Source organism: Silurus meridionalis, chromosome 13, assembly GCF_014805685.1.
Source record: "Silurus meridionalis isolate SWU-2019-XX chromosome 13, ASM1480568v1, whole genome shotgun sequence".
In the NCBI taxonomy this organism is placed as follows: Eukaryota; Metazoa; Chordata; class Actinopteri; order Siluriformes; family Siluridae; genus Silurus; species Silurus meridionalis.
Genome location: NC_060896.1, coordinates 16,008,673 through 16,033,888, shown reverse-complemented (window position 1 = coordinate 16,033,888; position 25,216 = coordinate 16,008,673). Strand labels below are relative to the sequence as shown.

The following is a 25,216-nucleotide window of genomic DNA, read 5'->3' as shown; positions in this document are numbered from 1 at the left end:
AACACTTTTAACATTATACACAGTCACATATGCGTCCTTACAGTAATTAGAATGAGAATATAAAATTCTAAATTATTAAAGATATCCTTTAAGCAAATCACAGGTGACTTAGGAAAAACTCCTTAGGGAAAAAAAAATGAAGAAATATCTTAAAAGCAACCAGACTCTAAAGGTAACCCATAGGTATCTGTGTTCAAAAGGATAATGTGATCACATATAAACTCCATCTATAATTCTGTACTGTATGTTTAAAAAACAGAAGCAAAAAAACAATTGTATAATAATGGAATTAATTATTGATTTAACATATAGATTTTACATACAGAATTATTAACTCTTCACTGATAAAAACTTGAGTGCAAAATGTTCGTAACAGTTGTAGTCCTGATCCATTATAGTAAAACTGTTATTTAATAAAACACATTAATTGCAGTCCAATCCATCTTCATAGATTCTAAGTAGTATCTTCCATAGTAATCTTTTTTTTTTTTTAGGCTGTCCATGTGGGGCATCCTCTTTTTAGGCTGTCCATGTGGGGCATCTTCAGCAGCATCGAGTGGTGTCCCGTTGACGAGAACTCCATCTAGAAGTGATGAATCAGGCAGGTCTGGAGAGCAGAGGTGGTCAGGATCACTGGTATCTTAGGAATAGCATGTGTAGCTCAAAAGACAGTGAGGAAGTGAGTGAGAGAGCGAGAGAGAGAGCGAGAGAGAGAGAGAGAGAGAGCGCAGGAGAAACACAGCTTATTAGGCCTTCTTGCACCACATCTGTGTGTGCCCAAGCTTATGCTGTGGGCTAATGATTCTTTGGCTAAAAGAGTTGAAGCATGTTCCCCACAACCATGTTTGCGTACCCACATGAGAAAATTAAATCTTAAGAACAGTAGCAAGCTTCAGAAAGGTATTAAGTATAGGTCTGAGTGATTGTGAGGATTAAAGTAGTTTATATGCTCTTAATGACTGTTCTTGAGAGAGGACACAGTATGTTCAGTTGAGATATTTGTAATGAAGTGCAGTTAGGCAACAACATGCAAGGTATGCTGCTGTCTATTAACGAAATGTATCTTAACACTAATAATTAGTGTCTTCATATAGGAGTGGTAGAAGTTGAGTTCTGAATAAAGAAAATGTAGAGCACAACATACAAAAATATTTGAGGTTAAGTTAAACACCCACTGCTCTGTAATAATAATAACAAATCACCTCAATATAATGGTTAGACTAGGCTACATGCTAGATAGCTTATTTGCGATGGAAACACAATTGTATGAGCACCTTAAGAAATTTGCTTATATCTGATGTTATATTATTCTTTACATCAGAGATAAGCAAATTACTAACCCATTAATTACTCACTAATTACACACAGGAAGTTGCTTATTAGGAATACAGTTAAGTTTATATACACTATATACAGTATTAAAAGCATGAAATGTTACAAAACTGTTGGCCGCTTTTATTTGAAAAATAAAACTTTTGATGCTTCTTGCAATATGCAACACATTCCATTCTTTAAAGAAAATACCACCTAGCTGAATACACAGTGATACATACTTGTTGGTCAGCAAACAATCAGTGGAGTTTTGCCTAAACAAAGTTGATTGAGTCAATTTGATACCATTACCCCATATAAGCAAAGCCTAAATGTCACCAGAATATAGCAAAAGTAGTAAGTATAAGTAGCTTTAAGTAAGGTATAATGATTGACAGCATATGTCCATATCTACTTTTAATAATAGCAAAGTTGGCACTAACTTCATAATAATGCCTAAGACTTGAAACAAGATGCTCTTGCATGCAAATGGGTGTGATGGTCAGGTATCCACAAAATCCTGGCTGTATAATATTTTAAAATGTGCATTTATGTCACAGAATGTATAAGGTTTTAAACACAAGGTATGTGTGTAAATACAAGATATGTGTAGATTTTTTCTGCATATATATTTCAGCTCTGGCAAAACCCTTTGGTGCTTACAAAGCAGTTTTTGCCCTGCCTGCCTGTTTTTCACTACTGAAAAGAATATTAATTGACTCAAAACAAGATTATGATTATAATTGATTACTTAAAAAATGTATTATAATTTCTAATTATTCTAAGCAGTTTATTACTTTGATTTTGGGTTTCTCTTTTCAGGCGCAGACAAATGACAGCGACAGCGATGTTGGCTCAAAGCTGAAACTGAAGCGCCACACATCCGGTTCAGAAAGTGAGACAGATGACAGTGAGGATGATAAGAAGCCCAAGCGACGAGGCAGGCCACGCGCACGCAAAAACAACGTGGAGGGCTTCACAGATGCTGAGATTCGCAGGTAACATATGTTGTGTTTGTAACAGTAATGGCTATTTAAACCATTATTTAGTTGTAATAAACACACATAACTGTGTGGTGGGCTTGATCTGCAACAACGACGAGACAGCCTACCTACAAAAGATTCAAAACCTGGAGAGATGGTGCCAGGAGAACAATCTTCCTTAGCAAGACTAAGAAGTTAATAGTGGACTTCAGCATATAGCAGGAGCGGTCATATCAACCGCCAAAGAACAACGGGACCCCAGTGGAAAGAGAGGACAGTTTTCCGGTACCTAGGTGTTCACATCACACAGGACCTGCCTTGGTCCTGTCACATCAGCACCCTGGTGAAGAAAAACATTCTTCACCAAAACAAACAGTGTCTGTACCATCTGAGACGCTTAAGGGACTTTAAACTACCCTCTCAGGTGCTAAGGACTTTCTACACCTGCACATTTGACGGCGTCCTAACTGTGATAGCAACATCATTTCCTAGATCAGAAACACAGCACCATGCAGGACAGGTGAGCCCTCCAGAGGGTGGTGCGGTCAGCTGAACATGCCATCCACACCGAGCTCCCTGACCTGTAGGACATCTATAGCAAGCGCGATGCCGGGCAAGAAAGATAGTGAAGGACCTCAGCCATCACAACAATGTACTCTTTCCTCTGTTGTGTTGAAAGAAGCACTTTCAATCATTGAAGACAAACACAGAATGAATGAGGAGGAGCTTCTTCCCATAGGCCATTGGGAGTTTAAACCAGGAAAACACATGTCCCTGGAATTTCTCTACTGGACCTCCTTTCCCTTCCTTTGCACAATTTTTTTATATTTTTTTTGCACAATTGCACAACCGATTGTCACTTTAACACTGACTGGCATGGCACAGTGTAACCTTAATATCAGCACATTGACGCATCACTGGAACACTTTAAAATCTGGACTTCTGTCAGTATCTATCTAATATACATATGTAATGTATCATAATTCTTGTGTATATATTTATAGTATAAACATATTTTTTTATTTTATATCATTTATTTTTATCCCTTTTTATACTTGGTTATACCTTTTACTTTTATACTTATATATTTTTTATTTTATTTTTATATTCTATTTCTATTTACATGTTACAGTACAGACAGTAAAATAAAAGCATTTTCATGTCACTGTATGAATGTGCATGTGATAAATTGAATTTGAAATCAGAAATTAAGCTTATTTATTTCTACAGGTTCATAAAAGCTTACAAGAAATTTGGTGCTCCTCTTGAAAGGTATGGTTTTTTTATTAAAAAAGGTTTTTATTTTTAATTTGTGTTATTAGTAGAATATTAAATATTGTATATATGAAATGTAATATTCCATGCTTAAATTTTAATACTTGGTTTGTAAGTTTGTTTGCTGGTGTTATTTCCAGGTTGGAGGCCATTGCACGTGATTCTGAACTGGTGGATAAATCTATAGCAGATCTGCAGAGACTAGGAGAATTAGTGCACACTACATGCCTAGCTGCAGTACAGGAGCATGAAGAACAAATGAAAGAGAATCCCACAGAATATGCATGTATGTGACCTTGATTGAATAATTTGTCTATCTATTAATTCCTATATAGGGTAAAAACACAGTCAAAAGCAAATATAACAAAAAAATTGTATTTATTTACAGTATCTCACAAAGTGGGTACAGCCCTCACATTTCAGCAACCATTTAGTATATGTTCTGAAGGGAAAATACTATATAAATAAAACTTGGATATATTTTAGAGTAGTCAATGTGTAGCTTATATAGCAGTATATTACTGTTTTCTGAAAATAATTCTACAGTCATTATTGTAAAAAAAAAGAAAGAACAAAAAGGAAAGTGAGTGCACTAAATGTTAACAGCTGTATGGCATGTAATCATGCAAAGCCACATGTCTTATTCATCACCTTCATGTTTTTGTCTGTTTGGCACGACCATAGATATTTGTCTTATATTGTATTAGAGCAGTTAAAATTAGGTGCTTTGAGTACAGTTCTCTCATAATGACCACTGGATCTTCAACTTGCCACCTAATGGTAAATAACTCTGAGAATTTGAGAATTGTTATTTATAATTGTTGCTCTCCACAAAGATTGGCCTAGGGTATACGATCACATGGTGGTGGTAGCATCATGGTCTGGGGCTGCATGAGCTGCTGGTACTGGCGAGCTGCGTTTTATTGAGAGAAACATGGATTCCAACATTCACTGTGACATCAGAACATGATGCCCTCCCTTCAGAAACTGGGACAAACAGCCGTTTTCTAGCATAATGGCAACCAAAAAATACACTGCCAAAATGACAACTGCCTTGCTGAAGGTGAAGGTAATTAAGTGGCCAAGTATGTTTTCAGACCATAATGCTATTGAGCACCTGTGGGGATCCTCAAGCTGAAGGTGGTAAAGCGTCATGTGTCTAACATCTAGCAGCTCCGTGATGTCATTATGAAAGAGTGGATGAGGATCCCAGCGACAACCTGTGCAGCTCTGATGAATTCCATGCCAAATAGGGACACTGGACACAGTTTTGACATGTTCACTTTGGGTGTACTAACTTTTGTTAGCTATTTAGACAATAATGGCTGTATGTTGTTATATTCAGAAAACAATAAATCTATACAAGTTGCGCATGGACTACTCTATATCCAAGTTTCATTTGTACAGTATTGTCCCATGAGAAGATAGACTAAAATGTTTGCTGAAATGTGAGGGTGTACTTACTTTTGTGAGATATGTGAGAATTCATTTTAGCATATACCATATCTACAACAAATACAATTTAATGCTAACAGAAGGATGCAATGGTTACCTAAAATTATCCAAAATGTTTATTTTTAACTTTTTGTAAATTATGTATTTGGCCCCAAATTAAAGGTCATACAATTATAATTCTGGTTAAGGTATGTGATGTTTTTTCAGTTTTTGTTTGTTTGATTTGTAGCTAAAGGGCCAGGAAAGAGACGTGGCATTAACATCAAGATATCTGGGGTTCAGGTAAATGCTAAATCCATTATCCAGCATGAGGAAGAGTTTGATTCTCTACACAAGGCTGTGCCCTCCAATCCTGAGGAGAGGAGCACGTATGTTCATAATCCCTTTCTATCTTAGTAAATGATTAGTATTTTCAACTTCTTTCTGTCGTCTGCTAAGAGATCTAAAGATTAGATATATTTCTGTATCAGTTTAACCTTAGTAAAAAAAAAAAAAAAAAAGAAATACATGTTGCAGAGTAATGAATTAGTTCTTTTTTTATGTCTTAGATTTCAGCTAAAATGTCGTGTGAAGATGCCACACTTTGATGTAGACTGGGATGTGCAAGATGATGCACATCTCCTGTTGGGCATCTACGAGCATGGCTTCGGCAATTGGGACCAGATCAAGACTGATACTGAGCTGAAACTCTCAGACAAGGTGGATCATCTTGATTGTTAAAAACAGTTATGGTTTGATAACTTGGCCTAATATGCATGCCTAGATATTACAGAATAATTTGTTTGTAGCCTCAGGGAACTTCAGCCATTTTGCAAATTACATGTCATCATGTGTAGATTCTTCCAGACAACCCTGACAAAAAGCCACAGGCAAAGCAGCTGCAAATGAGAGCTGATTACTTGTTGAAGACCATGAAGAAGGAGCAGGAGTGTAAGGATACATTCAAAACAGAAGAGGAGGTGAGGGTTCGCTTAGGCCTGGAACAGCAAGACAAATTATCACTAGTACAAAAACCATTCACTATCATGCCCTTCAACTATTGGCAGTAGTATTGCTTGTGACTTGAAATAATAAATGAAAATAAGTATGGCCACATAAGAGCATGTGAGCAAAGGGAAGTAATGCGACACTGTTGAGAATTCTGTGCATGTGTGCTTAAATAAAAGCCAAATTTACAGTAGTAGAGACAATAATAATGCCTAATTACTAAATTACAGAAGGGTGGCATACCAAAACATAATCTTCCTTAGGCTGCTACCTGCATGTCTTCCCTCACCACACCCATAAACCTCCTCATTGGCCTTCCTCTTCTTTTCCTCCTGCCTGGTGGCTACATCATCAGCATTCTTCTACGGATATACCCCATGCCCTCCTCTCCACATGTCCAAAACATCTCAATTGAGCCCCCCTCACTTTGTCTCTAAAACGTTCTACATGCAGGGTCCCTCTAAAAAAAAAAAAACTTGTTTCTAATCCTGTCTATCCTCATCAATCCCAATGAAAATCTCAAGATCTTCAGCTCTGCTACTCCTAGCTCCACCTCCTGTCTTAAGTCAATGCCACTGTCAATTCAAGTCAAGAAGCTTTTATTGTGATTTCAACCATATATAGCTTACGCAGTACACAGCGAAAATGAAACAACGTTCGTCCAGAACCCTGGTGGTACATTTCAACAACATAAAGCGACATAACAGAAAAGACAGAGCTAAGTACTAGTAAGAGTCCTCGCCACGTAAAGTGCATCGTGTGCAACCTGGTGCAAACAGTGCAAGACAAGACAGTGTAGCACAAATACACATCACAAAATAGCACCGCCAGTAAACCTACTGTATATTATACAGTCTCTAAACCATACATCGCAGGTCTCCCCACAGTCCTATAAAAATTTTCTTTCACTCTTGCAGATACTCTTGTATCACAAATCACTCCTGTCACTCTTCTCTACCCTGCCTGCACTCTTTTCTTCACTTCTCTAACACACTCTCAATTACTTTGCACTGTTGACCCTAGGTACCTGAACTCCTCCCCCTTCACCACCTCTTCTCCCTGCAACCGCACCACTCCACTGCCCTCTCATTCACACACACGTACTCTGTCTTACTCCTACTGACTTTCATTCTCCTTCTCTCCAGTGTGTACTTCCACCTCTCCAGGCTCTTCTCAACCAGATCACTACTCTTACCACAAATAACAATATCATCCGCAAACATCATAGTCCACAGAGACTCGTCCTGACCTTGTCTGTCACCCTGTCTATCACCACTGCAAACAGGAAAGGTCTCAGAGCCGATCCTTGATGTACTCACAGCTCCACTTTGAACCAGTCTGTCATTCCTACTGCACACTTCACTGCTGTCACTCTGTCCACATACATGTCCTGCACCACCCTCACATACTTCTCTGACACACCTGAATTTCTCATACAATACCACAATTCCTCTCTCCACCCTGTTGTACACTTTCTTTAAAGCCACAAACATACAATGCAACTCATTCTGACCTTCTCTATACTTCTCCATCAACATTCTCAAAGCAAATAATGCATCTGTGGTGCTCTTCCTCGGCATGAAACCATACTGTTGCTCACAGATGGTCACCTTTTTTCCCTCAGCCTGGCTTTCGCTACTCTTTCCCATAACTTGGTGTTCAACTTCACATACAGCTCCTCATATGCCTCTTCCATTGCTTTTGCTATATCCCTCTACATGTTATGTATTTTTTCTATGGAAAAAAGCAATAGAAAAATATGGATCGTGCTGCTGTTTTTTATGCTGTAGTTCAGAGGTGGACAACATGACATGTTGCTAGTCTATGGACAGGTGACTAGTCTATTACAAGTAACTTTATTTTCAACTTGCTTCTTGTTCATTTTGTTGTAACTAGTGTAAGCATCAATGTACATATGTAGCCTGCCAGTAATAACACAGGTGGAAAAAATCATGCAGGATCTGTCAGGGCAACATGCCCCTACCTATTTAAAAAACTAACTATTGATTTCCCCCTTATTATTATTATTACATTTTGTTACACATTGCTTTTCATTTTGTGACATCATAACAAACAATTTGCAAGGGATTATCTGTCTTTAAAAATTTAAGTCTGCCTTTGTGGGAATCAGAAGTTTCAGGGAGGGTTAAATTTAAGGAGCTAAACAAGCATAATCAAGCATCACTTTGGAGTTAAGAGGGAATTTTGTGAACACTAACAATAAAACAATAAGATTTGAGAGCCAGTAGTAAAACCATTTAGATTCCAATATTGCAGTAAATAATGTATCGTATTTTTCGGACTATAAGCCACGTTTTGAACAACGAAGCGGCTAATTTATGAATTTTATCTGGGTTTTTCCCAACTTAGAAATGAGCATCAGAAAATAATAAGGACATAATCCTCGTCTTGAACACACGCAGTAATACCGGAAAAAATGCATTGGCATGCTATTCCCAAAATACTGCTATGCTCCCAAAGGAAGCGCAACATATTTCACCCGTTACACCGTGTGTGTAAGCCGTCTACACATTAGTGTAGACGGCTTATAGACAGGTGCGGCTTATTTATGTTAAAAATAAAATTCAGTGGGTGCAGCTTATATACGGTTTATAGTCCGGAAATTATGGTATTATTAATCTTTATGGCATTGCACATTTAGTAGTTTCTCTTGAAGAATTTCCAAGGTCATCATGTAGTTTGTACAGTGCAGAATTATACTTATTTTCAATCCTAGGTAAAGAAGAGAAAACCTCGAGTAAAGAAAGACAAGACCCGAAAAGATGAACTAGCCGGTGAAATCTCCTCTCCTCATCTCACTGAACATACATCAGAGGATGGTGAAGTGAAGGTATGTTCCCTTATCTGATAAAGACCACTATGCACCATAAGGGCAAATTTGTCTACCCAGTCGTTAGCATTGTTAGTGGAATATTTTCCCATTTGTTTACACATGTTCCAGGATGACAAAGCTGAAAAATCCCCCACAAAGAAGAAACAGAAGAAGGACAACAAAGAGAACAAAGAGAAGCAAGGCATGGCAAAGAAAGATAAGGACAAAAAACGGACAAAGCTCAAGAAAGAAAAGGTTTGTTTTTTTTGTATAGCTTTTGTAATCATTTTCACTATAAGTACGTTTCCTTTTCCTTTGCATGTGGTTATTACATTATTAAGTTCTAAAATCTTGTCTTTGTAAATTTCTTCACCAGATTAAATCAGGATGCAAAGGCAAGAAAGCTCAGGGCCCTGTGCACATTACAGCAGGCAGTGAGCCTGTTCCTATTGGAGAGGAGGATGATGAACTAGACCAGGAAACATTTAGTGTTGTGAGTCTTTGTGTCTCAATTGTGTTCTCTCTCTCTCTCTCTCTCTCTCTCTCTCTCTCTCTCTCTCTCTTTCTCTTTCTCTGTCTCTGTGTGGTTATTTTATGCCTCTCATTTGTATTCTTTATGGTGTTTAAAGCTATTTGACACTTAATTCACTTTGTGAGTAACCTGTGTGTGTGTCTAGTGTAAAGAGCGGATGAGGCCGGTGAAGAAGGCTCTTAAACAGCTTGATAAGCCTGATGAAGGCCTGTCAGTGCAGGAACAGCTGCAGCATACAAGGGCCTGCCTGTTGAAGATTGGAGACCGAATAACAGAGTGCCTTAAAACTTACAGTGACCCGGAACACGTCAAAACCTGGCGCAGGTCTCGTCGAAATGTTACAGTTTTGTTTGGAACAACAAAGAAACATTGCGTAAAGTGATGCATTAAATGGTCTTAAAATCATTACTTTATTAGTCCAGGCCAATGATGTCACCAAGTTTCTTATTATAATATTACAATTATAAATATAAAAAAGATATTAAAAAAAGATAATTGGAAATTATTGCAACAAATGTAAAACCAATTCTCAATAGTCTCACAGATTTTTGACTAAATAAAGCAACAACAAAATGCCAGTGCAGACAAGTCAGCATGCTTTTGCCATTATGCTAACTATTCTTTATGATATTCTATTTATTTATTTATTTTGTTAGATTAAGTGTATTTTTAATTTGGCTTAATAAACACCATGTTTCTTATTTAATTATTTTTTCTTCTGTTCCATCTAGAAATCTCTGGATTTTTGTGTCCAAATTCACAGAGTTTGGTGCAAAGAAATTGCACAGGCTATACAAAATGGCTCAAAAGAAGCGCTCCCAAGAGGAGGAGGTAGATCTTTTATCCTGTGTGGCAAATATGCAGATGTAATCATATAGTGATAATCAGTCCTGATTTCATAATTGTTTCTGATTTGATCCTGTGTGTGGCAAATTTGCTGGTGTAACCATATAGTGATAAGTTCTGTTTTTTTAAAGTAGCTGAAAGACCTTATTTCAGACTATGATCTATTTATCAAAAATCTTTTTTTGCTTCTTCATTTTAAAAAATCCTCTTAACTGCTCCTTTATTTCATATACTCCTTTGCTATACTTTCAGAAAGAGCACAAGAAGAAAGATGACCCAGGCAAAAAGAAGCCATTTCGACCTGAACCTTCTGGATTGAGTCGGGACTCTACTGGCACACAGCCATCATCCAAAACACACCCACCACTAAATCATCCAACAGGACTTGGATCGCATTTGCACCATTGTAAGACCTGCAGTCAGCACAAGACACACTTTCCTAAAGATTGTAAAAACTAATGAACACAAGGATTTTGTATCAAGATTTAGATGTTTTATCTGATTATATCTAAAAGCAAACAAAGCTGATTTTAGGATTAAATCTGAGGCTGTTTTTGGTAAGGATAATTAATGGTAAGGAAGCTACTTATTTTAAAGAAAAGGAAATTGGAGGTAGGCGATGCATTTCGACATAAGACTGAGTTGCCATGTTCTCTTTAACTTTCCTTTTTTTTTTTTTTTTATTTATTTTTTACTTTTCAGTTTAAAGTGCTCATACACACAAGTGTGTTTTCAGTTTTATTTCTAAGGGCTTTTGCCTCTTTGCACCTCTTCTCACTCCTGACCAGTCATACACTGCAGCTCCACCTTTCATTCAGAGACCACACCCTGCTTTCACATACCCCCACTACACAACTCTGGCCACGGAGCGGTTATTTAATTGCCAAGCATTCTTGATTGGTTAGTAGTTGTTTTCTCACAAGCTTCAGATGTGTACAGTACAGGGCACTTCTCCTCCTCCACTTTTAGGGACAACACCATGACCAACATGTTTATCTGCAAAACAAAGGGTAAAGAAAAGTCTTGAGAATCTGAAAGTGTCCCACCACAGTGTGCAGCTTTTACCTGAGTGAAAGACTGCAGGCATGACTCTCTCCACTGGACCGGATCTGTTGCTCCTTTTAAGTGAAATCAGTGAGAGTGCTGGTGACATCCAAATTATTAGGCACAAATCTATGACAATAACCAGCTAGCCCCAGAAACTGTCTAACTTCTTTTTAGGTCTTAAGCAGGCCACAAATTCTTCCATCTTATTAATTTGAGGACACATTTACCCATGACCTAAGTAGGAGCCCAGATACTGTACTTCCACCCACTCAGTTGCACACTTCTTTGGGTTTGACCTGCACACTTTAAGGTTCTTATGACTGCCCTTAGGACCACCCTCATTACTATAAATGATTGCAATCTAAACAGGCAGCAGAATATGCATTATGGGGTCTGAAGATTGTCCAATAAATTATGCTGTAACAACAAAAAAATGGAAGGGTGACAAACTTGTGTAAACTATAGTGGATAAAGGCTGTTTTGTTTCCCCCACAAGACATTAGATTTAAGAAAATTCGCAGTATAACTGGATTAAATTTACTGTCAAAAAAAAGTGAGCTGAGCCCTAATCAAGCAATCAGTCAGTGTAGGCATTGAATATGCATGGAATTTAGATGGTATAATTGAGGATTTTTTCTTATGTCTACACAGAATCTGAATGAGCCAACAGCTGTGAGCACCATAATCACAGTGCTGAATAAATTGCTGTGGGACTTCTTAATTAACCATGTTGAATATAGTTATTCGTTTTTCACGAATCACCTGTTTATTGTGGTTGGACCGATGATAGTGACAGCTACACACCACGGGGGCCTTTTGATGGGTTCTATTAGTGCGTCCAGGTAGAGGATTTCCGAAATTTCTTGCTGTAACTTAAGAACTTCCAATCGCTGGGAATGTGAAATGTAGTCTTCACAATGGACGGGTAAGCTTACTCCCCCCACCACCCCTTTTTCCCTCCCTTAATCTTTGGAACTAGCTCCTCTTTTAATATTATACTGAATTATAATAATTTAAATGGGAAAATTCCTGAGCAAGTGTTTTTCGCACATTGCACATAATAGGACTTGAGCCACCAAATTGTGTGCATCATCATTAATGGACTTCTGAATCATATTCTTGATGTGTACAGTTTAAACACTCCATTAAGCCATCTATTTTGGATAATTATGTTTGTGCGGATCGATTTAATCCCAGTAATTCATAAAGCTCATACAATATTTGTGACTTAAACCCTACACCTTGGTCAGTCAGGATCCTCTTTCGGGATCATGACTTGGGGGATACTGCTGTAATGCAGAGAGGTACACCATAAATTATTCTTACTTGGTTAAAGGCATGACATAGTTTTGTCTCGTACCTGCTCCAGAGAGAAATACCCAAGAGGAATTCCCTAGATGAAGAATGGGGCTGAGCCCCTTCCCTCCATGTCTATTTAATGCAGAGCTGATGTCAACAACCCTGGCCACACCTCTCTGGCCAACACTTTGTTCATCCTATAACACTTAACGCTTCTTAATAACGCTTATGTTTCATCCACAGATAGGGGAGACTGGCAAAGGGAACGTAAATATAACTACCCAGGAAACAGTAACCAGCCATGGCAAGGTGACCGCCATCACCCTTACGACCAGCACAGGTATAAGGAGCATCATTACAACAGCCGGCGGGGACACACTGACTTGTACCGCAGTAGTAACTTCCGGAACCCAGGCTCAGCACGTAAACGGGTGTATGATCAGTACAGCAATGATCGAGACCATCGTGCTCACCGTGACTATTATGACAGGTACTAAGTATTTCCTTACTTATTCTGTCTATTCTGTTTATTTACTTATTCTGTTTCATCTATGCAAAAATTGTATCAAGAAAAGGTCAAACTCGGGAGTAAATTTGGGGCTTTACAGTTTGGTTACACTTTGTGTTCTTCTACTCTTTACTTAATACTGTAAAACTTACTAGATGAAAAGTTAACATCTGTTATAGAGATGTTACAGAGAAGCAAAGAGAAAAGCTTTCCCAACTAACTGTACAAATTAGTGAACCTTCTAAATCAGGATCATGGCTGGTGTCAACAGGAAATGTGAATTTGTGTCTCTTGAAATAGTACAGAGTGGGCTTGAATTGATAATTCCCATAAACTATGCTATCAGGGTAGACAGCAATTTTAAGATGAAGAGTCTGGTCTGCAGAAGCATAGAATCCAATATGCATCAGTCATTTGCTCCAAGGCTCCTCCTATGTGGGATAAGTGAGGTGGAATAAATATCCATACCCAGCCCTCTTCACGTGCATACTTTCTTACACTGGACTCGTGGATTTATCAGCAAGATTTCCAGCTCTTTACTGGCCACTTTTCAATTCGACACCATAACCATAGTGAATTTGCTTGGTAGGTCCATTCAAGGCAAATAAAAGGCTTATAAAGGCATTTATGAAGGTGGAGGAGTCCATTCAGTTGTCCACAAGTAACTTTTAGAATGACTGCAGCCTGGAACAGTCAAAGGAAACCTCTCATTAAGAACAAGCATTAAATCAACACCCTTCCTGGGAGGGCCTCTGCTGTCCAAATATGGGTTCAGTGTTTTCAGATCACTTTTTTTTAATATGGCATTTATACTGACAATGCAGGTAAATTCTCCTTTGTAAAGATTTCCTTTGAACCCTTTTGACTGCTTTTGCCTGTAACAATTCCTTCACTGAGCACAGCTATTTGTAGTGATTCCATCATCCAGGGCATAAGTCACCTTGTAAGCTTGGACAATGTGTATTAGGGATGCTGCTCTGATTAGCGACCCTTAAGAAGAGAAAATCCAAAAAGGTTTGCATCAGAGACAAGAATTGGTGGATAAATTGGTGGTAAAAGAGCAAACCTGTGTGTCTGAGTCTGACTAAACAAGATCAAACCTGTTCTCCTCTAGTGATTGGCTCTGTTCAGCTTGTAACAGATAAATAGGTCCTGTGAACCAGGTGGTTGCAATTAACAGAGATGTTGTTGCAGAGCTTGTGTTAGGCTAGAAAGCTTACGGTTTCTGTCGGTGACACATATAAAGTGTCTCGTCTGGTTATAAAAATATCACAGGTTAATGCTGTTATCTGTGTACAAATCCTAAGCATCTAGAGTGTTCAGTTTTCAGTTGTTCAGTGTAAAGTTCAGTTTACTTGTTATTGTCTCTGCCATCTATGCAGCCATGACAGCAGCTCCTAGTTTTAGTCTTGGAATCCAATGTGACATGCTTCTTTTTGGTGATGAAATAAATATATTGCTATTGCTATGATTGCTCTAGCAGAATTCATTCAAATGTGGAGTTTCTTTCTCAAGACTGTAGATAAAATAGTGGGAACATATTAAAGAAAATCTAAAGATTCCTCACCATATGACTGGAGCAACAAACCCAAGTAGCTTGAAAATACTTACCAGTAGCAAGTATCCCTCTGTGAGTAAAAGGCTTTTCAATGTCTGTTACTAAAAAAATAAATATGTCCCTCTACAAATCCTATCTAAATCGATCGCTGCATTGGATGGGAGTAGGGTCAGCATCAAGATATTTGAGTTCTTTTCCATAATCTTCGGTCAGGAATGCATTTATTACTTCCTTCCTATTGGAAGCAAACTTGTAAACTCTTAGATTTAAGATAGCAAGCATCTTCTGTGCATGTTCTAACAGATCAATGGCTCCAGCAGCTATGGGCAGTGACAAATTAATCATCAACGTAGAGTCCTCTCACTACAAAATGCTTGTCATCTAAATCATACTCCCCTTCACAGTGAGTAGCACATAGGTGCCCACAGCCGATGTGACAGCAAGAGACTGTTCTCAAACACATGCACCTCCATGCGATATTCAATGATCTCCTTGCTGGTGTCGATGATCCTGCTCTATCCATGAACATTTCTTTATCCATGATTCCTAAGAAAAGTCTGTCTCCAATAGCTGGCCCAACTTATCAAAGATGGTGTTCCCCATGAGGGTAGTTCAGGTAAAATTTTGATGATGAATTTATTCATATTGAGTCTGTTTGAACATGGGAAAAGTAGGGAAGGGTGTGCCTTGTCAAGTACATGGGTGTAGTTTGTATTTAGAGTTGCAAACCTGTCTTAGAATTTAGGTAAACTTCATTGGGAAAAATAAGGAAAATCTTCTGTAGTAAAATAATTCAATGAGCCAGGTGCTTTAGAGAAGTATCAGGCATCTGCATTTCAGCCCAGTCATCTGGCATATTATTACATTTAATCAGAGCTATCAATTTCACCCTTGCTACTTTGTTTAAAAACTATAATGAAACCTTTTCCCAGCCATCTCTGTTATGCCTGCACAGGACCATAGATTTTATGTGGAGTTTGCTCCTTTGCTATGAAACAGGTCAAAAGAACTTGGTTCTAGGGCATGACCTGTTGCAGCCCTCTGGGAAGGTGTTTTAATTTCTAACTTTACACCATGCTCAGTTAAGGTTGAAAGTGGTGGTCCTGGGTGATAGTGATGCTCGTGTCACAACACGTCACATTCCATACATTAGATTTCTCCATCATGTATTACTGATGCAGTCTGAGTACAAATTGTGAATTTGTGAATTTACCTATTCACAAGATGAATAGGTAAAAACTGAAGTAGGCTTAGTCATTTTAACCATATACAGTGCAGTACACAGTGTAAGAAAATGTTTCCCCAGGATCAAGGTGCTACATCAAACAACATAAATTAACAAAAGGAACACAGAACTACATAGACCTCTAAACTAACACAAAGTGCACACCAAAAAAAACAAAAGACAACAGATAAGAGACAACATACGACAAAACACAGCACTGACAATTACAGTACACAGAGTTGTGCAAATATATTGTCCATATACAAAATAAAATACTGTACATGTAAACGTTTGTATGGATATAAAGTTTTGGTTCAACAGAAATGTGCAAACAGCAGTTTGTGCAAACAGAGGTATTTTTCTTCCATTGATTGTGTGTGAATCAGTCTAGGTCAGGGTCACCAACGTGGTGCCCGCGGGCACCAGGTCGCCGGCAAGGACCACATAAGTCCTTTTCTAAAAATAGCTGTTTCCTACCTTGTTAAATCATTGTTGATAATTATTGTGAGACGTCATTAACATGATCAGGGGTGTCAAACTCAGTGTCAAATCCGGCCCGACGTACAATTACATCTGGCCCGTGAGATGATTTTATAAAGATCTATTATTATTGTTATTAATGTCCCGGCGATATGAAACGCTGATAACAAAAACTACAGATCCCATAATGCAGCGCTTCAGCTGACTTACAGAATAATAGACTACCTGGGAACATTCCAGCATCAATCAAGTCGAGCTTCTGTTGATGTATTCAACCCTATTGTACAGTTATTGTGAAACAGCGCCTCACAGTGGTGAAGAGTTTTAGTTTTCTGAGTGAGAAGATAATTTTTTTTTATAAAATAATATACAAGAACAAGGCATAAGAACAAAGAAATCTGATTGTTTTGATTTGTTGTGATTTTAACATTTACTTAAAAGCACAATTTTTATTGATTTGTTTTTGTATAATTTTGACAGAAGATATTTTTATTGAGAGCTATTTATTTAAAGTTTGTTTATTTATTCTGGAATAATATTACTGTCTGTATTTATTCATATTTATGCTAAAAAAAAAACATTGTTTTAGTGTGTTTAATAAGTGTTTCTCCTGTTCGGCCTGCAACCTAAAGTGTGCTTTAAGTTTTGGCCCCATGTGCAATTGAGTTTGACACCTCTGATATAGATGAATATCATTAATTATTAATAATAACGTATAATTAAAGGTAAATTGAGCAAATTTTTTATTTCAGAAGTGTGTATCAAACTGGTAGCCCTTCACATTAGTCGGTACCCAAGAAGTAGCTCTCGGTGTCAAAAAGGTTGGTGACCCCTGGTCTAGGTACTTCATGTTGAGTAGTCTGATGGCTTGTGGAAAGAAACTGTTACACAGTCTGGATGTAAAGGCCCGAATGCTTCTGTACCTCTTTCCAGACAGCAGGAGAGTAAAGTGTGTGGGGTCAGGCACAATGCCGGTGGCTTGTTGTATGCAGCATATGGTGTAAATGTGCATGATTGAAGGAAGAGAGACCTCAGCCGTCCTCACTATCCGCTGTAGGGTCTTGCAATCTGAGACAATTCCCAAACCGGGTTAATGATGCTCTCGATGTTCCCACTGTAGAAGGTTATCAGGATGTGTGGTGAAAGCTATGGCTTCCTCAGCTTTCTCAGGAGGTAGAGACGCTGCTGGGCTTTCCTTGTTACGGAACCAGTATTGAGGGGCCAAGTGATGTTCTCTGCCAGGAATGTTCTCCTATCTCCATGGAGGATCTGTGTTCAGCGGGGAGTGGTCAATTTGTGTCCTCTTGGAGTCAACAACCATTTATTTTGTTTTGTCAACATTCAGAGATAGGTTGTTGGCTTTACACCAGTCTGTTAATATGTGCACCTCGTCTCTGTATAATGAAGGTAGAGCTTGCTTTCCTTCTGCTGTAGTGTCCAGTGTGTGAGATATATATTTTTACTATTCTATCTGTGCTGCATGTACCATCTACCCAAAAACTGATAGCTAACAGGATCCAGAAAACGCAAACACAGGAGTAAAGTTAGTGATGTTTTTTTTTTTTCTTAACTTTTTTCAATGCAAACAGAAAAACAGGATTACAATTTATTATTAACATATATTGACAGACTAGGTTTAGTTTAGCATTACTAATCCTAAGAAATGTTTCAACTTGTGAATTCCAAGAAATAATGAGCATATCCGCACTAAACATGAAAATAATAGCTTTCAGCAACTTGCAAGCAAAGGCTTCAAGGCACAAATGTAAATGAAGAACAGAGAAAGAAGCTTTCCCATCCTAAAAAACTAGAACACTGCTGTTACTACCTAATTAACCTCTAACCTAAGAGTCACATGGCCTGAACCAACCAATAAAGAAAACAGTTCATAGTTGTTATTCTTTTGCATTTTTACCAAACTGCAAGTTTTGTGCTAAAGCAGGCAATACTGCTAATAAACAGTCAGAATTTAAGTGTATAAACACATTGAAGATTACAATGAAAAACATGAATACATTCATATATATGAACATTTCATGAAAGATTGAAACCACTTTACAAACTGGTTTGAGACTACTATCCTTAACACAACAGCCAAAAATGAATATAAATCTGTAAAAAAAAAAAAAAAAAAAAAAAAATGTATTTGCATCTGCCAGAACAATGACATGACAAATATACTTAAAAACAAACGTGCAACAAAATAGTTTATTTTACTTGTGAATAATACTTTACATGATAAATATAACTTTTATCTAGTGATAAATGTTCAATATATCTGTGAATCATGTTTGAAATAAGAATGAGCTATAGAAATGAGACATGCATATAAAACATTATTTATAATCACATCTTTCCATTCCATTGTTTTATTTTAATGTGTTTTCCCCTCAGACATCCAGACCCAAAGAGGAGACGCTCAGATGACTATCGCTCTGCAAACTACCACCAGGGTGGTGGAGGAGGCTACAATCAGGATTTCCGGAGGCTGCCTGAACAACGGGGTGTCCCAGGGCCTGATCACTACCGGCCATTTCACCCAGACAAACCCCCTCCTCTGCTGGATCCACGTTCTCCACAGCTGCAGAAATCGCCAATTGAGTCTCTTTCACCTCTGGAAAGAACCACTGAACCCAAACCAAACACAGATCTTAACCGGAACAGAAAACCCTGATTTAATCTGCAATGGTATTCGACTATGTAGGGAGGCACCAAGTACATATGGGCCACCGATTCCCTTATGCATCTCTGAACTGATGATCCAATAGGTGGAGCTCAAGTTTCCATGTTGGAGCTTTCTGGGTCTTTAGGGCTCAAATGAAGTAAAAGAATAAAGCCCTGTTAGTCCTGTGGACTACTGAATGAATAAAAAAGATTTTTGGAGTATGACCTGGTATGGAAGCATGGAAGTGCCTCGCTTGTTTGTCTTTTCTTTAGTCATTAGTAGAACGGAACATGTCCAGTACAAATGTTACTTTGATAGTTTTCTTTTTTGCTTTAAGCAAAGATTTATTACAGGATATTGGGCTTTGTGAAGAAAAGATAATCTTCAAACAAACCATTAGATTACCCAAACAGTTTAATTAATCTGTTGTTTTGATCCAGTATTATATAAGTGCACCCCTGTGCTATAAATTTGTTTTTTTCTGTTCCCAGCAAATCTGATAATTGGTAGCCTCTATTTAGTCAGTTTTGCCCAATTACACCAATAAGAAACGGATTCTCAGAATTTCATCACCAAAATGGCATTTGAATGTGTTTCTTTTTTGTAATTACACAGAAAAAAAGCAATCTCATGTCCCCATACATGAATGACTGAATAACCTAAATTTGCTCTAAACAAAACACACCATGACAGAAATATGTATCAGTGCAGGCTTTATTTTTAGAACACTAAATATCCAAACATACAGCTTTAATTTTTTTTTCTATGGCTGAGGTTTTCTCTCCTTGATGTATGTGTAGCCTAATTGTAGGTACTGTTGCATATTTACATTGCACTCAAAGTATCGTACTCTACAAATTTCCATTTATAAACAAAATGAATATTGACAGGTTTTCAAGTGTCTGTATTGAAATGTCTGTATTTGAGCAAATGTTTGTGAAGCAGGAAACATTGAGCTTTTGTTTCACCAGTTGTAAAGCCAAAATGACACTGGCATGCTGGTAAGGTAAAACATGTTAGATTAATTTTTTTTTCTCTTTTTTATTTTATTTTATTTTTTTAAACAATTTTCCCTCCATTTGTGCCTTATCCTTGTGATTTTTTTTAAGTATATTGCATTAAGGAAAAACATGCATCCCAGAAAGTGCATACAGTGCACCATGTAGGGTGCAGAAGTCATTTTCATACTCTTTATATTGCATGTATCTAGAGAAAAAAGGCATTTGGGATTTGTTTTTAAACAAGAGCTTTTGATGGACATATGGTAAGTGTTGTTGCTGCCTGTTATGGACTGTGGGGGCTTTAGAAAGGGTGGAAAAATGCCACTTTCTCATAGAGGAACAGACATGTGTTACAAGGAGTTCCATCTTTCCTCTAAGAAACTCTTTATTCTTTAAGAAGTACCAATTAAAGTAATTTATATTTGTGAAAACAACCACTGTTCACATGAACTGCACTGTACATACTGTTTATACACCTGTACGTATTAAACTTTGCTACACCAAGCAAGTTCAGGTTTTTCTGCATTTTAATAATTTTGTGATCAAAATATTTAAACAGTTGTATCATGTAAGTGTATATTAGAAATTCTGAATAAATGCTATAAAACTAAAAAAAAAAAGAAAAAGAAAAATTCAGGATAGTATATTGCTTGTTTAATATGGACAAAAGTATTGGAAAACCTGATTTTTTCCAGCATGGTTCTTCCCCAAACTATTACCACAAAGTTAAAAGCACAAAATTGTATAGGATGTCTTTGGATGCAGTAGCAAATAACACTCCCTTCATGTGAAATATCTCCATGTGTGCTATATGTTTTTGTCTTCTGTCGTCAAGTGCTTAAAAATGTACTCATGCTGTCTGTGTGTGTGTGTGTGTGTGTGTGTGTGTGTGTGTGTGTGTGTGTGTGTAAAAGAAATATTCTGCCTGCCTTTGCAATGCAATTCCACTAGAGGGCACGCACAGACTCCTTAGTATTCAGTGGACTCATGAATCCCATTTACAAGTCCCGACAGATCCGCTAAATTCCTGAGATCTCAGGACATGTATAGGACCCGCAAAACCAAGAATCTTGTTTCTAATCATGCAGGAAATTTCCTGAACAACTTAGTAAGCTACTTGTTGCTACAATTTCTTGTTAACAATTTTGAACAACTAAATGGTGTAATTTACAGTTTGTATTTAGTCCTTTATTTAATTGAGTAACACGGCATTACTTTGCCTCAAGTTGCATGAATAAAAGCAAAATATTTCTCAGCTGTTTCTATGGTAAAAATGAAATCAAACCCAGTGTTGTGGCAACCCTGCAGGGAAACAATATAAATGACTGAGAATCAAGGCCAAATGTTCATTTTAACAACAAATACATATACAATCACCTCACACACACACACAAACACGAGCAAATGGATATTAAAAACCAATTATTAAAAACCAACTTATGCAGATTATTTACAGGAACTGCAGATCATGCAAACATGCACACCACAACTTCACCACTGTAATAAATCCTGATAAATGTATTTAAATCAGTAACCAACGTAGCAAATATTCTCCATAGACCCAATCACAAGAACATGCAGTTACTGAAATAGAATAGTTACTAAAATAGGAGTCAACTGCATTGATGTTATATAATATCTGACCTAACACATTATGTCCCACATGCAAAAATAATTTTGAAAAATCTTGATAAAAACAGCTGCAGTTTGTGTTATAGTGATAGGGATTTGCCTGCTTTTGCCGTAGTCTTTCCACTAGAGGGGGCTATATTAATGCACCAAATCCTTGCAGTCCTGAATATCACTCACACACTCCGAGTCCCTCAGATCTGGCTGCTTCGCAAAGCACTGCAAGTCCACAGATCCGCTAAATCCCACGGTTCATATGGATCATTAAGGACTCGCATAGGATTCATGATTTTGAGTCTCTTCCTTACAGGAAGTTTCCTGGCCAATTCAGTCCTTTTGCTACAGTTAATTGTTAACAGCAACTTAGCATAACTAAATGGTATGATTTACAAATTGTATTTATATATGTTGTCATCAGTAGAAAGATAACCAAGGATTCAAATGATCCTAGTAAATAAAGATAAAGGTTTATGTATAACTCATATAAAGGATAGTGTTATTTAATCTGGATGAATCATCTCTAGTGCAGTGGCAGTTCTGCTTGAATAGCTCCTTGGGTGAACCATGCCATGATGACAATAAGCCACTGAATCAGTGAATTGCCTGTATTCCGAAGGGTAATTTGTAATTCATAAAGACAGTTATTAAACGTTCAAATTGATTGCTGCTACTGACATCTCCCGGCTTATATATTTATTTCCGTATTGTTAGGTCATTCGTGCACAAATTGTTAATTTGAACGAGTCTTAAATGTAACTAGTCTCAAAGAATCATTAGTTTATTTTCTACTGGACTTGCATGAGCAAAGAATTTCAAAATCTCCATAGGTTACATACAGGAAACAGAATTTAGTTGTTCATCTCTTGACTCTTCTAGTCATTCGTTCTTTTGTCACATGTCTCCCATAGATGCTACACAATGAATTAGATGAGGGTTTTTTCCCCAAATATATTTATTGACACAAAAACAGTTCTGCTTTTCATCCCACCCCACCCCAATCCCTCATCTCCTTCATTGCTAAAATCCCAAATACACAACACAAACAAATACAAGTAACAGTAATACTGTAAGTGTAGTTATTAAATGTTACAGTAAATATACAAATTAAGCTTACACGTCAACAAAGACCAGCTACATCGGCTTCTAACACGCTACAATCCGTCACGCTCGCTGAGATCTCAAAACTCCGGACTTCTAGTAGTTCCTAGAATAGCAAAGTCCACTAAAGGTGGTAGAGCATTCTCACATTTAGCTCCTAAACTTTGGAATCGTCTTCCTGACAGTGTTCGGGGCTCAGACACACTCTCCCAGTTTAAGTGCAGATTAAAAATGTATCTTTTTAGCGAAGCCTACACATAACAAACATCACATCATAACCTTGTGCTCCAGAACATCTGATCACATGCACATTATCAACTTGTGCTGTTAATATCATGAACAGCAGCTATGCTAATTCCTCTCCACTGCTTCTCTTTCTCTACCCATCCCGAGGCATACTGAGGTTGCTCCAGCTCCAGTCACGTCCCACCTTATGAAGATTGTGGACCTTTAAAGAAGTAGATTCCGACCCCACAAACATTCCGATCCATCTAGAAACGTACCAGTGGCAGTTGGATCCCACTTCATGTGAAGTTTTGACACTGGACCTCCTGGAGTGTTTAAAGGCTCTGGCATGGAGAAGCTGGTGTTGTATCTGTGATGATCGCAAATGTTGAGCTATTTTATGAGTTGCTCAGTAGCTCCTAGTTTTATAACCACAATGACTGTAAAAGACTGTAGAAGGATTATTACTCATAATCTCACTCTCCAGTGTTCTGTATTATTTAAAGACTATAATCACAGTCTTGATGTCCCGAAATGACGATGGGTTCTGATTTTGAGTCTGGTTCCTCTCAAGGTTTCTTCCTCATAACATCTAAGGGAGTTTTTCCTTGCCACAGTTGCCATGGCTGCTCATCAGGGATAAATGCACACCATAACCTTAACTGTTAAATTCTGTAAAGCTGCTTTGAGACAATGTCTGTTGTGAAAAGCGCTATGGAAATAAACTTGACTTGACTTGACTAAGGTGTGTGCACTGCTAAAATCCAGATACTCTGCCCTCAGAGCAGGAGAGAAAACGGCCTTAAAGACAGCAAGGGCCACTTCCAGGACAACAGAGACACCCAGCAAGTGTGGCAGGGCATCCAGGTGATCATGAACTATGAGACAACTTCACCTACTCACAACTTCTATGCCCGGTTCGAAGTGCAGAACAACATGGCGGCAAGGAAGATCACCCCTCCTCTCATCGACCAGGTGCTCTGTCCAACCACAGCTGAAGTGAGGAAGACTCTATGCAGAGTTAACCCATGGAAGTCTGCTGGACCAGAAAACATTCCTGGCAGAGTGCTCTGGAAATGTGCAGAACAACTAGCAGATGTCTTTACGGACATCTTCAACATCTCCCTGAGCAGTGCCGTTGTTCCTACATGCCTTAAAAAAATGTGCTACATACAAAATTTAAATATCTTTGAAAAGAAGACAGTATAAGCTGTTAAAAATCAAGGTTGATACTGCTCCAAAAGATATTAAGTTATAGATGATGAAGTGCCATGTATATACATTTCCTGCATTTAACAATATTTTTTTCATATATAAATACATGAAATCAGTCCTGGAGCAATCCAGAAAAGTACTGGGTTGAAAGCCACATGTCTCATGAGTTTATATTTCACATTTTATGAAGATTTTCATGATTCCTACAAACATTTATCTGAGACTATGTCTGATCCTTTTCTCCCTTCCCCTGTTTGAGAGCCACCTGCTAAACTCAGGTGGCCATATATACTCTATTCATACAGTCTGCATATAAATGAATGGCTGACCATTAAAGGTTATTGTTATATATGTTTGGCTATTGATATTGATGGCCAGGTAGCAAGCAGACAAGCTATTGTTTTACAGTCATGGCCATTCAATTCCCAATTCCCAATTCCAATACCAAAACACACACACACACACACACACACACACACACACACACACACACACACACTTACTTTTCAAGCATTTCTAACAACGGGTAATAAAAAATAAAACATCCTATAAAACTGTAAAGGGACATATATTGTTACTTACAGATGTGAAATAGGCTCAGATTTTCCATCTCCATGCAGATCTCAAGTCTCTGTTGTTATGCCGCCCCTCAAAACATTTTCCTCATCGCTACTTTGTACAAATCTCAGATAAAAACAACTTATTTGATTGTAAATCTTTTTCTTTGTTTTCTTTTTTTGGCTTGTGGAGCAATTTACTCAGGGTAGGGCTGAGAGTATTAGTGTGACCAAAATCTTTAAGTGCAAAGCATGAAGATAGGTCTGTGCTATTCGCATTTCTTCTTAATAACGCTAGCATGCCAGAAGTGTTGATAAGCTTTTAAGGGACCATCCATCTCCTCACTGAGAATATCCAAGATGGCGGCACGGCAGTAGCTCGCAGCGGCCTTTCCGGATCCAAAAATGGTGCTTTCACCATATTTAGCCTGACCTATTACAATACATGGACACCAGAGTCAGCTGTGTTCATGTGTACGACCACCAG

General features: G+C 37.9%; 1 protein-coding gene across 6 annotated transcripts in view; it reads left to right on the top strand.

The window, feature by feature from the left end:
- The window catches only part of chd2 (chromodomain helicase DNA binding protein 2), a 79,850-nt gene extending 59,337 nt beyond the window's left edge, over window positions 1-20,513 (top strand). For 4 of the 6 annotated variants that reach the window (XM_046864485.1, XM_046864484.1, XM_046864482.1 and 1 more), the window contains 14 exons: window positions 2,134-2,309; window positions 3,525-3,566; window positions 3,710-3,855; window positions 5,254-5,392; window positions 5,573-5,723; window positions 5,861-5,983; window positions 8,749-8,862; window positions 8,974-9,099; window positions 9,221-9,337; window positions 9,522-9,700; window positions 10,108-10,207; window positions 10,475-10,628; window positions 12,812-13,058; window positions 18,734-20,513. In XM_046864485.1, the coding sequence (XP_046720441.1) occupies window positions 2,134-2,309; window positions 3,525-3,566; window positions 3,710-3,855; window positions 5,254-5,392; window positions 5,573-5,723; window positions 5,861-5,983; window positions 8,749-8,862; window positions 8,974-9,099; window positions 9,221-9,337; window positions 9,522-9,700; window positions 10,108-10,207; window positions 10,475-10,628; window positions 12,812-13,058; window positions 18,734-19,013 (2,094 nt within the window). In that variant the 3' untranslated portion in view covers window positions 19,014-20,513. Of the gene's footprint in view, window positions 461-494; window positions 602-2,133; window positions 2,310-3,524; window positions 3,567-3,709; window positions 3,856-5,253; window positions 5,393-5,572; window positions 5,724-5,860; window positions 5,984-8,748; window positions 8,863-8,973; window positions 9,100-9,220; window positions 9,338-9,521; window positions 9,701-10,107; window positions 10,208-10,474; window positions 10,629-12,811; window positions 13,059-18,733 lie in introns of those variants that run through there. The other 2 variants (XM_046864486.1, XM_046864487.1) reach the window with 2 other exon arrangements.
- The last annotated feature ends 4,703 nt before the right edge of the window (window positions 20,514-25,216 follow it).